The sequence below is a fragment of the Priapulus caudatus genome, unplaced genomic scaffold (assembly GCF_000485595.1).
Source record: "Priapulus caudatus unplaced genomic scaffold, Priapulus_caudatus-5.0.1 Scaffold8, whole genome shotgun sequence".
NCBI lineage: Eukaryota > Metazoa > Priapulida > Priapulimorpha > Priapulimorphida > Priapulidae > Priapulus > Priapulus caudatus.
Window position 1 is genome coordinate 258,395 of NW_014577069.1, and position 16,753 is coordinate 275,147.

Genomic DNA, 16,753 nt, shown 5'->3' on the forward strand with positions numbered 1-16,753 from the left:
TACTAAAAAACGCTAATGATGCCGTTTTAAAACCTTCAAATTTGAAATCCAAATGAAATTTGGAATGGAGTTGCAACTGTTGCATTGGAACCGAGTTTTAGATCCCTACAATTTGCAATGTGAGTAAAGCGACCACCCTACCTACCTCGGACACCTTCCTTCCCCTGTATCGAAAAATATCTGGTGTCCCCAAGGCATTCCCTGCGCACGCGTCATGGCGCAGTCGACGCTTCTAATACTAACAACGCGAAAAGACCAACAGTCATACAGTACAGCTGTACGGATAATTTAGAAACGTTTATTACTGGTTATATATAAAGATTCAATCATTATATTCAAGTACATACAAACATACGAGTGAGCTTTTGAGATTATGGAATCAGTTGAGGAGACGTGTGGGCTCCCTCTAAAGCTGAACGCAACCCCAACGCATATAATAAAAAACCTAACAGATATCCTCTTCCTGTACGAGAAAAAATACGGTCCAGTACTATAGGATCTCGATAACCGAAGCCTTTACATTTGATCTTCACCGCCGAAGCAAAGTTAAGGAGACGTGGTCACTTCAAGGTGTGGCTGGCCGCTCTGCTCCACGGACGTAAGAATTTACGTCCAAATTTACGTAAGAACGGTCGAGCCGTGGGTCCACGACAGATAACGTGCTTACTGTCAGAAATGTCATTATTAGTGTATTAAACCAAGAGCGTATTAATTATTACTTAATACGCTTTTTAGTTAAACGGATCCGACCAAGATCCGACGAATCAAGGAGAAGGAGTGCGGTCACGTGCCCCCAACTCACGCGAACTGCAGAATGAGGATGTCGAGAAATACAAAATGGTCGAGTTTACTAACAAGGTAGTGTATGTGCTTATAGTAGACAGAAAGAGAAAACACGATACGGACTGCGCTGGCAGACTTACGGACGTACAGACGTCGTCATACAGTAATCGGGAAAAACATTTCTGACGCAAGTAAAGTTAAACTATTCGACCCGTTGTCGAATATACAGCTTTCCATAAGAAACGCGGGCATTAGGTTACGTGGGTTGCCGAACTGCACACATCCCATGAGCATGTGCGTACAATACTGGCCAATCGTAATACCATGTCCACTTTCACGTACTGCGTGTCAAAACAACATTTTCCTGTTTTAATTGGTATATACAGCTGATGCTTCTTATCTACAAATAACAAAAAAAGTACGAATGCAAACAAGCAGCGAGTGAAATGGTATTAAAAACGATACGGAATAATATATTAACAACGGCTTTCCTATTTAAAATGAGTAATTGTTTTAACTCGGCTTTGCGCTATCTCACTAAAATAATATTCAGCGGCAACTCTAAGGCAATCCATGCAGGCAACGCCAACAGCCAAACCGCGTCAAGATTATATCGTACAATGTTCAACGCGTTACAATAACATCACCCTAGCACTACCAACACCACCCACACTACCACCACCTCCACCATCTCTCCATCACTACCACTAACCGCATTCTCAGCATTATCAACATCCTTAACACCACCCACACTATACCACCACCTCCACCATCTCTCCATCACTACCACTAACCGCATTCTCAGCATTATCAACATCCTTAACACCACCACCAACACATCCTCATCATCACCACTAACACCAACAACTACAACAATCCCAGCAGGTGAGCGTAACACCCTCACTCGTACTTCGCACGTATTTTAATTATTGTTCGCGAGGGGGCAGCACGCACCCGTTCAGACGCCCTCCTACCGCCAGCATCGCGCCTATCGCGCTAATCTTTAATATTCAATAGCCGTGCGACATATAGAGCCTTTCCTGAGAGAGACCGCCATCTCATGGACGAAGACACGCTGGACAGTCACTCAGTCACGTCGCTGAGTAACACCGCAAAATACTTTGAAGCCACGTATCATTTTCGACATCGCATAACATTGCTACATCGTGGTCCTGCCACAAACTAAACCCATACCACGGAAGCGAAACGCGCACGCAGGCAGGCACACGCGTACGCACGCCACGCAAAACCAAAATGTAACGTATCTGTTGCAAATGACATTCCACGAAACCGTCTATGCTGAAGCTACCGTACACAGCAGCAGCCTTCGCGCACATAACCTTTATAATCATAATATAACCAATCACCAGACCCCCATGTAACTAGAACAAACGGTACGTTCCGTATCATCACAAGCAATGCCTATATCAACACGCAGGAACGGCTAGATCACGTAAATAAAACGACAACGAAGCGTCTTCACACTTATATTGGTCACACTTACAAAATAGGTTGCTGATATGTAGGCAGCGAGTGTAGGAGACACATTCAGACGCGATACACAGAGCTACCGACAACCGCCCGCTTAGAACAACACATAGTAGGAATACACCGCTATATCTCATCACCACTAACCAGCATTCATAAGATTTTCTAACTTTGTCTCATTTGGTTCCACGTGGTATTAGTAGAGCTAGAGGTGGCATGGATGAGATGGAGGGCGATGAGATCGTGTGAGTGCGGATGGGAGGTCACCGATGCCACGTACCGGTGTTTGCGGTGTAGTGCAGCGCTGGGAGCGGTTACTCATGCAGTGTGAAATCAGAATAACCGAACTTTCAAATAGACTTCTAAAACGTTGGAAATATTAAAGGATACTAGAACTATACTAGCACAAAAAAAACTCTACTTATATACCGATTTTGATGAACTCCAACGCTACAGTTCGGAACGATTAAAAACTTCTAATGTGTTAATGATCCAATAGTTGGATTATTTAAATTAGATTAGATTTACGTTCTAAACAGGCGGAATCTATTGAATAGAATGATAATTTATAGAAAAATTCCGATAAACTACCGACTGGGCGAGTTGTGATGAACGTAAATAAAGACAGGCGAATTGAATTACGAAAACCATCGGCAACACCGAAACCTTCAAATCACGTGAAGCCATCTCAGTGAGACAGGTACACACAGGTATGCATAGGTATAGGCTATGCAAATGAAGCCATGCAGATAACAAGGGTAAGGCCACGCAGGTGCGCATAGGTAGGATTTCTCGCTGGACCCATACAGATTATGCAGGTGAGCATTAATTAGCTCTACAGGTAGAAGCCGCTGCAGCTATTAGGCTACACAGTTACACACAAATAAAAGCTCCAAAGATGCAAACACGTGCGAATAGGTGAAGCGTGGTATGCGGGTTAACATAGGTGGCGCTACGTACACGGGTACATACAAGTGTGGATGAACGTGTATGTGGGGTTTACCAGTGAGTTAAGCAGCCACTACGGGACACGAGTAGAACCGTTGGACTGGGGCCAACCGAATTGCACTAAAGTTGGTTGTATTATCACAATCACATTCCAAATATTTATATACAAATATCTCCAAGAAAAATAAGCAACGGACAAGAATACGTACATCCTGTTAACATGCGATGCGTCATCATCCTAAATACTAGAAAATGTATACCTGTCAACACACGTACAATGGTTTATATAAATTGGATTTTTACTACAAAATTTACACAATCTGAAACCTGTTCATTCACGCTAGATGTAAAACTGTACCCTCGCGTAGATTTGTGCTGCCTGGGGGTGCTAACCGCCATCACCACCCCTACAAGCATATGTGGCAGTAACTTGCCTAATACCATAAAGTCTATGGTAGTTGAAAGACGAATTAGTACACACGTCAGCATTATTTGGAAGCAATAATAACAATAATTCGACTGAATTATAGCCTCTGCAAGAACACAATATACAATATAATATACCCACGATGGGACACTTTTACAATATCCCTAGATGCTTCGTTTAACCACAGTCAATCATTATGTAGTTAGAATCTAGTTGTGCTATATAAACATATCAGCCTTGCAGAAAATAACCTGCAACACTGTTATCTGAAATAGAAGCAGTGTACTCGATTATAAAGCATCAACTCATCTAACCAATTCTTTCCTGATATATAGGCATCACATTTTACTTTAGATTTGTTTAGACAGCACCACACCATATATAAAGAAAGAGACGCAGTAATCAGCATTACAACTGTTCACTACAAACATACACAGCACGCTTCGTACATCGTATTATAGAGTAACCATTCGATATTACTAATTAGATATTCCAGACAGCTATTGGTGCCGAATATAGATACGTTCAGATTGTCATCCCGTTTACATTTTACAATCTTATTTGCGAGATACTAGGCCACTATGCGTTGGCATCACAAACTAGTAATTGCGTCTTTGTCATGCTGATTTATGCGTTACTCTACATACAATCTCTATCGTAGTAGTCACCTCCCACTTCAACGGTTTTTGGTACCTTTCCACATTTAATTCTAACTGCCTTTCACTTCAAATATTCTTTGGTACCTTTTATCCTTTCATCTTCAACCTGGAAAATTACCTATAACATGTATAACGCAATTGGCCAGAATTAATATTTGACTAGAGCCACCAGTGCTCAAATGTTTAAATTGTCCTACTAAATGCTTCTTCCCAAGTTCTGGAATCAGGCTGTGCGTGTATTAGTCTTGCCCAACATAAATTTCCCACATATCGCCAGGAACTTTGGCGCAGAAAATCCTTTTCTCATCACGTCTTCTTATAGCACTTCTCCCATTTGTTATATATTGCTTTTCATTATAATAAGTCCACCTTATTAATGCACGTGCAAGTGTTCTTACGTGTAACGATACGGGACCCCTACTGTAAGCGCAGACTTTAGATAACGTATAACTATCGATCATTCAGCGACCGCTATCGCAAAGAATTTTTACCCTGAATCTAGCGACGTGGTGCTGAGCGAAGATGGCGAGGCACTCACGAATGAATAGATGGCTTCACCATGTACAGTTTTCACCCTGATGAAACCTAGCTCTGCAGAGACGCGGCTGGAAAACAAATCCTACAGCACCGGTCTCCTGGCCGACGGGAAAAGCCCCCGTTAGCCGCCGCCACATCCGAGTGCGCAGCCTCTCGTAACCTCTTCGCCATCACTAGCTGCCGGATGACGGCAACCATGGTCCCGGTTCCACGCAATACCATAGTGGGTGCTAGCTCTTCAGGTGAACGCCAGTCGGTTGGTAGAGTGTCACAGACGCAATGTGGTTGTTAGGCATCACCTGTTAAATGCAGTGAGAGATGTTCGTTAGCAAGTAAACGTGATGTAGTAGAGGGCATATTTGATCAAATAATGCATTTCAAGTAAGGTCGAGTTAGGCATTGCTCTGTTTTAATGCAGAATCACACAAAAGTTGCTTATCATATAATACCCTGTATTTTCACTGTTCAAAATTTTCTGCTTGTAAGGTTTGGCATTTTGAGTCGAAATGTTGCGATGATTCAACTATACTGCAATGCCATCACATTTCAGTTAGTTTGTTAATAATATCTTACCTGGAAACTGCATTCGAAAGACATTAAACACCAATGTAAAATCGCACACACAACAAGTCACAAAGGATCCTGGACTTCTATAGTATATACATCACTCACATGCACCCTGCTTTTAACCAATTTGAGAAATAGCAGGCCCAGTCTGGGACTGGTAATTACTTCTGAGTAGGACTGGCCAATGTTTTACCTTTTTACGATAGGTTACATAGAAAAAAAACTAAAAGTTTCGAAACCAGGACCCACCAGGGTTTTCAAACTTATTACATAATACAAATAAATATTAAATATTATTGTTAAATTATTGTTACAAATTTATAAAGTTATATTAAAATTAAATATACGAGACAATTTTCTAACACATCTATCGTGTCACGGGCAGCAATAGCGTGACGGAGCATTACTCTACACTCAGTGGTTCTTAACCTTTTTTGAGTCATGGACCCCTTTGAGAATCTGGTGAAAGCTACAGACCCCTCCTCAGAAAAATGCACATAAGAACGTATTAAAACACAATATTTTCCATACACTGGGGTTCACGGGCTCCCTGAAGCCCATCCACGGACCCCAAAGGAGTCCATGGACCACAGGTTAAGAACTCCTGCTCTACACGAAGGATGCTCACCTCGAATATAAGGTTGTGGTAGCCGTAGCAGAAGGTGGAGCCGAACGGGTTTGTGGTGTTCGTCGAAGAGGACCTGTTTAGCACGACAGGCTTCTCCGAAGGCTTGTTCAGCAGGTCCTGCACGCTGTTCCACTAACGAGAAAAAAACGCTCTTTAAGTAGGATAACGAAACTACGACGAGTAGAGTGTAATGTCTTACGGGGGAAAGATTTGCTATTTATATGCTCCCTACTCTCAATCATACCACTGATAGGAAAAATGCTCTTTAGCAGGATAACGAAACAATGGCGAGTAGAGTGTAACGTCTTACGGGGGAAAGATTTGCTATTTAGATGCTCCCTACTCTCAATCATACCACTGATAGGAAAAATGCTCTTTAGCAGGATAACGAAACAATGGCGAGGAGAGTGTAACGTCTTACGGGGGAAAGATTTGCTATTTAGATGCTCCCTACTCTCAATCATACCACTGATAGGAAAAATGCTCTTTAGCAGGATAACGAAACAATGGCGAGTAGAGTGTAACGTCTTACGGGGGAAAGATTTGCTATTTAGATGCTCCCTACTCTCAATCATACCACTGATAGGAAAAATGCTCTTTAGCAGGATAACGAAACAATGGCGAGTAGAGTGTAACGTCTTACGGGGGAAAGATTTGCTATTTAGATGCTCTCAGGCACTCTCAATTGTTCAACTGATAGGGAAAATGCTCTTTAGCAGGATAGCGAAGCGACAACGAGTATTGCGTGATGTCTTACGCTCATATTATAATATATATATATATATATAATATAAATGTGATGTCTTTATGTTTTACGGGGGACAAGACCTGCCATTTAGATGCTCTTAAGCGGGCAGCACACTTCACCATTTTCGTTGCTCGTACAGGCAATTTCGTGGTCGCCACAAAAATGACCAAGTATGCAAGGCCGGCAACGACCACTCACCACAGAAATTTAGTGGTGACCACGAGTTGCCGAGAATCAAACCGGTTTGATTTCTCACCACGAAAATTGCTCGTGGTGGCAACTTGTGGTGAAGTGTGCTGTGACACGGCAACGGCCACAAAAATTGCCGACCACGAAAATTGCCTGTACAAGCAACGAAAATGGTGAAGTGTGCTGCTAGCTTTAGGCCAATGCTCTTAGGCCAATGATCTCAATTGGGGCCAGAGTCTCACCCACCACTGCGAAAGGCAGGGCCTGCATGGGCTGGTTTACTGCTCAGCTTAAACATGTTAAAGCCGACCGTTTTAATGGTCAGCTCAGAGTATGGTGCTAAATTTAGCAATGCTTCTTTAGCGCACACAGGTATCAATAGTTTTTGCACCATAGCCTAGGCCACTGGAAATTGCATGTACTAGCAGCACCTGTAAATCCCAAACTCTGTTCCTTTAAGTCACATTTATATATATATATATATATAAATACGGTCTCACTGACGACAGGAAAATTCTAACTAGTATAGTCTGAACAAACCATTTGTTCATGTCCCATCAAAATTATCTATACATATACACGCATGTAGAATTTGTCACCCTCGGGTAGACATTGTATATGCAGCCATGTAAATGTAGTCATGGAGACATAAAGATGTAATAATGTACTTATATAGTCAAGCAGACAAGACGCCAGGTAGACGAGTGTTCGGTTAGCTGATACAGATACATAGGGGTCAATAACAAAAAAGTGGGGACTGAAAAAAAAATTAGGTCGGTGGGGAAGCTATGGATTCTGTGCAATATAAAACACATTTGGTGACATTTCCCGATAAGATCTATTTCATTTGTAACATAAAAACTTGGATAAAACACTATTATACAATAATATATTACAAGCATACATGGTTAAGATCATTAGACGCAACTCACTTTTAAAATTCTTTTCAAAAAAATTCAGAATTTTTCTCAAGACAAAAATCTGTTTACGGATGGACAGTTAAGAACCATGCAGATAGCGGGGAGCTTACTGTGGACAGGGTCGTGATGTAGAGGTTGTCGTTAGCGTGAGAGCATCCCTGTAACGCCTCCCTGAACGGTGTAAGTTCCTTGTCCCCGAGCACAGGTATCCTGAAGTCGCACCTCATGTATCTGTAACCATGACAACCAATGTGAGCGAGATCTCAGAATGCAGACCACTGTGTTGCACGCCGACACGTTACGCGTGCAAAATGCAGTGCGGGGGTAGTTGTATTTTTCCCGAAAAAAAACAGAGAGTTGCTAGTTTGTTAATTTTTACAGCTGTTATTATGAAACATTACAGTATTATTTCTTGCATGATAATGAGTTTACACAAACAAACACATTCTATATAAAATAGGAGGAGAAAGCTGCCTATATGACATGTGCCTGAAAGTGATTTCACAGACAAGTCACTTATCATCTAAGAGTACTTGGAGTGTGTGCGCATGTGAGTCTTACTGCGTGCATGTACCTATGCGTATGTGCACGTGCACTTGTGCGTATGTATGTGCACATGCACATGTGCGTATGCACGTGTGCCTATGTGCACATGGTATCTCAAGATAAATCTCCATAGCTTCAATGCTAAGGACTATAGCAAAACATCTTTCCAGTTTAACTGCTAGAATGGCATCTGCTGACAAGCTAAAGTGTGTGCACTGCCCTTGCTGTAGCTGCCCTGGCACAATATTGCATGATCCAGAAAGCTAACATATGGCCCTAAGTTTGCTGTCATGTGCCATGTTTCTGGAATGTGCCCAAGAACTTTTTCTCGGGGTCTATGACACAACAAACTATCGGGTACGCTAACTATAGTGGATAGCAATGATTCATCACACCTCTAATTAGATATTTCCCTCTGCTAACGAAATACGTGCTGCAGAATAACAAACTGTCCTCCGAAGAAATTTGACATTTTTCGATTGCATAGCTATATGGATTAAACATTGCATCCACAGCGTGTATATGGATGTAGAATGCATCCATGTCAGCCAGCACATGGAATTCTGTCAATCTATTTACACTCAGCTGTACCTGCATGGGGACAGAGTGCATCATGTGTTGCAAGAATAATTCACAGGCAATATGACACACAAGCTACACAGATGTTAGTTATGCACAGTTGCTACAAAGATCTCAACAAAGTGTCAGATATATGCAGGCAATCGAGCAATAAGGATACATGCCTGCAATATATACATTGGCTATATGCTTTTTTAATGTCCCAACAAGAGAACAACAACCCAGCTCTACCTGACAATCACTAAACCTACTATGTGAGCTTCTTCTCATGGTCTACTATATTTACTCCACAGTAATAGTTATAAATCCATCAGTTTTGTGAGTGACAAATCAAATCAAAATTGTCATATGAGAAAGCTCCGAGAACACAAAATTCGAGTGAAATTTTGACGTTTACTTACTGATTGAAGTTGTAGTGACCAGGAAAGTTCGAATGCAAGACAAACTTCTTCACCGTGTGTGTTTTAGCGTCGAAGAGGACGTCCTGAAAGAAAAGCACTACTTTAACACACTAATCAACAACATAAGCATGTCGCTACGTCCGATTCATTTTCCCATACTTCTTCCCACTGAAAAGATAGACAGACTGCTATAGTACAAATTTAAACTAAAGAAATACCATGTCATCAAACGAATAAGCGATCATATATTAATATCCCATAAACACTTTAAGTAGTTTCTCAACGAACCTAACTGATTACTAATATTACATAATTATTTTCAGTCGTATCTCTATTATCAGCTAGATTCACGTCATCAATAAACATAGTCTTCTTCTTCTTCGAGTCCGGATCTGGAATTTATCACATCAAGCGGTGCTAGTGTTCCGCACAGTGGATTGCTGCCCAGCCCCCCCCTGACTGCTGCCAAGTGAACGTAGTAGAATCATACCCCGTACAGACTGCAAATTTGATCCTACATCAAACTAGTCCGGGTCAGGCACACTAAATTTTTGCAGTATGTACACGCTATCCCGGGCTAAGTACGCGCCTAAGTTAGCCGTCCGGCTAAAGTTAAGCTAAATTAAAGTTTAAGTTAAGCAAAGTTAAGCTAAGTTAAAGTTTAAGTTAAGCAAAGTTAAGCTTAAGCTAAGTTAAGTTAAGCTAAGTTAAAGTTTAAGTTAAGCAAAGTTAAGCTTAAGCTAAGTTAAGTTAAGCTAAGTTAAGTTTAAGCTAAGTTAAAGTTTAAACTAAAGCTAGCCGTCCGGCTAAGTTAGCCCCACGAAAAGGAGGTGGGCCAGACTCGATGCGAGCACACTTACGATGCCGAGCGTAAAGTAGTTGTAGAAGTAGTCGGAGTTGCGCGAGCGCACGAGCCTGTGTGCGCCGGGACTGTGTATCTTCATCTTGTCCTCGGCCTTGTAGAAGACCTTGCTGGGGCAGCCGAGAGTGGCGAGGATGTCCTCACAGCTGCTGCCGAACATCGCCGTACACTCGACCGTGTGCTTCCTCAGCTCCGATATCTTGACGACTCCCGACGCTGTGCGACGTGTCAGCCGAGACGACGAAGATCGAAGGCAGGAAAGAGCAAAGGCACAGTAACAACATGATGAAGATCTACGACCGAATGAGTAAGGCACTGTAACAACATATATTAACACTAATGATGAAGATCAATGACCGAACGAACAAGGCATGGTAACACAATATATTAACACTAATGATGAAGATCAACGACCGAACGAGCAAGGCACGGTAACAAAATATATTAATACCGACGATAAAGATAAACACCTGAATGAACAAGAAAGGCACGGTAACAAAATATATTAATAACCGACAATAAAGATTAAACACCCTGAATTGAACAAGAAAGGCCACCGGGTAACAAAATATTATAACACTAATGATGAAAGATCAACAGACCGAGCACAAGCAAGGCACCGCGGTAACACAATATATTTACACTTAATTGATGAAGACAACGACGCGAACATAGCAAGGCAGCGTAACTAAAATAGTAATTTACACTAATGATGAAGATCAACGACCGAACAAGCAAGGCACGGTAACAAAATATATTTAACACCCGATGAACAAAATATGTGATACCACACACACACACACACACACACACACACACACACACATCGCACGCAGCGGCACGCAAGCAGGGGGCATGCTCGCACCTACCAGACATCATGCACCCACCCACACGCACGCACGCACGCAAGTACGCACGCACGCATGCACGCACACACCAGTGAAAGAATAAGAGGGATTAAGTCCCGGCAACAAACATATTAACATTGACATTGACGTTAATATGTCTCAAAACCCACAAATCACATTAAAATGTTCAGTCTAAAATACAGTAGACTTTCCTGAAAGTAAGACAGCGTTCAACAAACTGCCAGTATGCTTACCCTCTGACATCAGTGTCAGCCTCAGGCCTGTGCTCATCCCAGACTGGCTGTCTCTGAGCACTTCTAGATGGTCGAGGTGAAGACTGCCATAGAAACAGCTCACTGGTACAGGTGGCGCCCTACAATGAATTGCATACACGGTGAGCAATCCGCCGCCACCAGCTGCACCAGCCCCCCCCCCCCCGTGCTGCATCCGTCATCACCTCCGCTGTTATCATCAACTACTATGTCCAATACTTCCACGTTACCACACGTGCTCGCGTGACTGCATGCATGCATGCGCGCACGCACGCACGCACGCACACCAGTACCACTAAGATTACAACTTATTCCCACCTACTGCACACTATCTACATTACGTCCTCCCCATCAGCCATGAACGCTGCTGGTGTTGCATGTCACGGCACACAGGCTACCTATCCCCCCCCCCACCCCGGTGTCAGGTAACTAATTAATACGGCAATAGGTTTAGAAATCTGTTATTGCATTTGCATACCTTCTAGCCACTTGATGGGACAAGAATATAGGAAATATAGGCGGTTATCCTTTAAAATATAGGAGAAATCTAGTGACTGCATAGATGAGTGACTGCTGCTTAAGACACCCAAACATAGCTGTAACGATAGTCCAGCCACACCACAACCGCATAATTACAGCAATATCAGTGCTACTCAACGTATTAGCCAGCGAGCCGTGCAGCCGTGATTTGCACAGTCAGTTTTGAAACTGCACGGCTAAAAATGTGTAGCACGGCCTAAAATATTGATCTAAAGACACACATACAAACAAATTGCAATCCCAAATATTTTTTCTGCACTCCCACAATACTCATTCCTGGCTAATACCCTGCTGCTACTGTTCTCCAGCTCTATGGTATGAAGCTTAGTTCAGTCAGTCTGCATCTGAGATAACAGACGTTATTCTGTGCTCACTCGATGCACTGCACACACGACCAATCACACTCCAGTCATGCACTGACTTGTAATCAGCGCGACAGTCTAGACATCGTGACATAAATGCTGATCGTAGTCGACCTCATTGCTCTGTGATGATAATTAGTTAAACCCTGGAGACCGGCTGCTCGATCCCAGCCACAGAAAGGACCACTCTTATTAATGCCTGCTGTAGATTGAAACATATACCCCAAAAAATAATGACAGCAACTTTCGCCCAGGTTTTTTTTTTAAACAACTGCTGCACCCACTATTACTTTGTGCTGCTCAAAAAATGATGGGCTGGTAACCTTGAATGGAATGATAGCTGCAGGCAATTTATACTACAATCACATGGCAATTTACTCTCGATAGTGAGCAGTGCCAGTACACATAGGAAATTGAGTCATTTATTTCCAGAAATGTCTACGATTATAACGGACAATGTTACATGGTTGGTTTTGCACATCTCCCAGTCTCACAAATGTGCATCCACAAAGTACACGTTGGTCCCACTTTTATGTATAGTCTACTTATTTTAAATTCAGTTGAACTTGATTCAGATGCAGTCCTCTTTTAGATGGGTTTAAGCACATGATGATGGGCTAGACAATCGTTTGTCCATTGAATGTTCATAACTAAACCTGCCCCAGATCCAACGTCGATGTTCCTATAAAGATTTACTTCAGAACTGGTGTCTTCGTGGATGCAATGACTTATAATTACCTTGCATCGGGCAGACTATTGCCACCATAGATACACATCTTGGAAACTATCGGTGGAGCTCCATTTGGGAATTGCAACGATCCAAGCCCATGTGCATACTTTGGCTGGAAGAGAAATGGCCAAATTTATACATGATAACTGCAGATGCACCAGCACAAATGTAGTATGGAACACATTATTTGCTAGACAAAAATGGAGACTTGTAGCTTTGAAATTTTTACCAATATCAAGAATAACTGAAACACATAATGCCTTTTAGACATACACTATGAATTCAGGAATTAAATCAAATAGTTTAAAAACAATAATGTTGCATCACTCCCTTTGCACCACTATGAAGCAGTTTGGGTTTGACAACATGTGCACAGTGCAGTCACAAGCAGATCTGATGCACAGCAGATAACAAATCATTGACAGATCTTTGCAAATTGACGTGCTACTGGATCTACAATGTTGTCATTAAATATTGGGATAGCAATAAGTTTGAAAGCTGAACCTCACCTGAAACTTGCTCTCTATGGGGAATGAGAAGGACAGGCCCCTGAAGTTAAGCACAAACAGCTGTAGCGCAGCATCATACACACCAGGATGTGTCGCACCAAACGATTGGTCAATCTGCTCTATTGTGGGAGGGACTTGTGGCGAGGCAAAGGTCTTTCCACTGAAATCAGCGGAGTCATATGAGAATTGCAGCACACAGTATGAATTGGAATCCAGCAACAAAGACAAATACCAACATTCATAATATTGCAAAAAATCAGTGAGTTGGTACTACAGTTCTGGATTGAGACATATTATTGTAGATTTATTAAATATTAGATGACCACACAATATACTTTGCTTGTCGACAAAGAATCTTTAAAATGGCAAACTCGGATTGTAATTCTATGGTGAATTAAATTATTATATGTACACATATATACTTACCAATATTTTAATTTTACCCTTGAAAGACTTCCCACTTCTATAATCTGCAAAAAAATAAGATGACTTCATATTGGCAAGTTCGATATAAAGGATTGCACATTGTTGTTTATCCAACATAATCTAAATTTTTCAATATCAAGAATACAAAGAAATTGAAATTTTATTAGCAAAAGACGTGTTGAACAGGAGATATTTGATCAAACTGATTGCGTAAACATAATGCTATCATAACATATACAGCAGTTACTTCTATCTTTATGTAACAAAGAAATGTTATGTGTTGAGTACATAAAATATCAAGATATGTATAACAATGTATGTTTCTTCAAAATATTATACTTATAAGGTTAATATTCATAGAAAAAGTGACTGAAAAATCAACCTATCTTTAACAAAGTCCAGTGATGCAATTACTATAACATAACAGGAACATACCTTCAGCCTCTGTGACTTTGGATCGAATATCAATCGTATCCCATCATTAGTTAGATTCAGAGTTATATCTGTCGTAAGTGGTGCCTACATTAAAAATAAATGATAATCAGTAAATAAAATAACAAATAAATGGTAACAATGAAACAATTTCAACAAATTTATTCATACTGAAACACTTCTCAATAAAAAATCATTATAATTTAAAACCGAACACATTGCAAGATTGCGGTCATATACCTTTAAATTACACTAGCAATGATGGTATTAAAAATGTTCCTGTTAAGGTTAAAATGGTAGTTAAATAAGAGTATTTTGGATTTGCCTAGATATATGCACATATATATATATAATACACACATACATATACCTGCTCACTGTAGACAAACTGCACAGTTTTTATCACTCTGCAGTACCTTTGCAGTATGTGGACTGCTTGACATAGTGGCATTCCTAAACAACACAACATAAAATATCGCTACATTATTGTCATATATATATATATATATAACCTGTAAAATCATTAGACACAACTGCAATTACTTATGTCATATGTTTATGAATATACCATGCAACCTCTAGTCACAGGACTATCAAAATCGTATACAAACCAACCATACCATTTTTTAGTTGATACAAGGCTATACAGACTGGTCATTTGTTCATATTTTCATTTGTATTCTGCTTTAAACAACTTCTCATTTTTATTGATACACAATATACACTTATGAGTCATATTGACCAAGCATGATGTCAGCATCATATTATGTTTTTATTTGTGGTTACCATAAGCGGTTACCATAAGTGGTTACATATCAGTGTTATTACCTCCGCCCAACGGAGTTGGAGGAGGTTATGTTTTCGCTCTCGTGTGTTCGTGTGTTCGTGTGTTCGCGCGATCGATATTAGCCAGTCAGCAAGTCAGCAAGCCGCGGCGTATGTCGTTGGCGGTCGATCGATATCACCCAGCGAGTCAGTAAGCGTGTACATGTGAGCGAGCAGCAGCAACGAGCGGCTGCTACGAGCGAGTGGGCAGCAAGCCAGCAAGCGTGTACATGTGAGCGAGCAGCAGCAACGAGCGGCTGCTACGAGCGAGCGAGCGAGCAGCAAGCCAGCAAGCCAGCGTGTACATGTCAATATGCTCTCGTGGGTTATTCGTGTGTTCGTGAGTCGTATGGCGTATGTCGTTGGCGGAGGTATGCACTCTCCGTGAGTGCACTCTGTCTAGTATTCATATGTAATGCTGATCATATGACCTACTTCCATCGCATGTTAGGTTTAGTGCAATACAAAAACTTTTCAACTGTTTTCACGTCTGCTATTTAGTTGCATGACAGTGTCAAATTATTGTAAACGTGAACATTAATATTTCAGATTCAGATGTTTAAATAGTACATTACATTACTTAATCAATAAAATATCACAAACTCGAATTGCAGCGTTTGTAAATCGCATGACACAACGTCAAGATGTCAGAAACTAACATTGATAAACTTAGGCTCAGTCATTGTGCAGAAAAATGATTGCGTAATTACAACTTACAGTTACAAGTAAGTTTATGTGATAAACGTTGGAGGTATTACCATAATCGTTAAATTTGAAAAAATGACACGAAGATAGCTTTAAACTCATTTCTAAATTAGACAAGCTACATAGTACGGAACTGGAGGATGTCGTTTATTAAAAAACAAAGGTTGGGACAATGAAAAAGTGTGTAGATCCTACTTTAGTCTTTACTTTCTTTAGTCTTAGTAGTACTACCACTTATACAATATACTTGCCTAACACGAACTCCCATTGTTCGTTGCCTAGACTTCTTTCTGGAATGACCTCTAATTCAAGCATGTTTCTAAAATCTCACAAAAATAAAACACTCGTCAATAGACACACTTTACTTGGACATTCAGGTTCATTTCGATAACATGTCGGCCATCTTTGTTGTTGTCATCGACAGTAGTGTAAAGCATACTACCGCACGTAAACGAAGATGGCGTATGTGTGAGCCAGAGTTTTCATGCGCACGGTTACAGACTATGTGGAGGCCGACTAAATTGAATATGCAGCTTGTATAATGTGCATGGAAGGGTTGTTCATAAATATATTTTCCAGAAAAAAATGGTATTTCGTTTGGCGTTTTCAAATGCAGATTTCAACGTATGTTGTAGCGTTGAGAAATTCTGGGAAAATTGGGTGTCTAACGATCATTTGAAATACAATAAAATAAGATTAGATAAATTAAGATTTTCATCTCAAACAACGTACCATAGTTAGTATATTTGATATTTCTCTCCCAAGCATATCTTTGACAAAATAAAAACTTTTCTTTCATGACACGGCCGGAGTGCTATCCAC

The 16,753-nt window shown here is 40.9% G+C and overlaps 1 protein-coding gene across 3 annotated transcripts; it reads right to left on the reverse strand.

Moving 5' to 3' along the window:
- Positions 1 to 276: 276 nt before the first annotated feature.
- On the reverse strand, positions 277 to 16,339 carry LOC106806416 (UPF0183 protein C16orf70 homolog). Of its 3 annotated transcripts, XR_001393543.1 has the most exons (13): positions 16,183 to 16,339; positions 14,766 to 14,854; positions 14,405 to 14,488; positions 13,970 to 14,013; positions 13,544 to 13,703; positions 13,043 to 13,146; positions 11,385 to 11,503; positions 10,281 to 10,498; positions 9,421 to 9,503; positions 8,005 to 8,125; positions 6,038 to 6,169; positions 1,548 to 5,141; positions 277 to 1,465 (listed from the first exon to the last, which is right to left on the reverse strand). XR_001393543.1 is itself a non-coding variant. In XM_014808357.1 (12 exons), the coding sequence occupies exons 1-12, from the start codon at positions 16,244 to 16,246 to the stop codon at positions 5,073 to 5,075; spliced, it is 1,281 nt and encodes a 426-aa protein (XP_014663843.1). In that variant the 5' UTR covers positions 16,247 to 16,339; the 3' UTR covers positions 277 to 5,072. The 3 variants fall into 3 exon arrangements, 2 of the variants coding, with proteins under 2 accessions (XP_014663843.1, XP_014663832.1); XM_014808357.1 differs by having other exon boundaries at positions 277 to 5,141; positions 14,772 to 14,854; XM_014808346.1 differs by having other exon boundaries at positions 277 to 5,141.
- Positions 16,340 to 16,753: the final 414 nt, after the last annotated feature.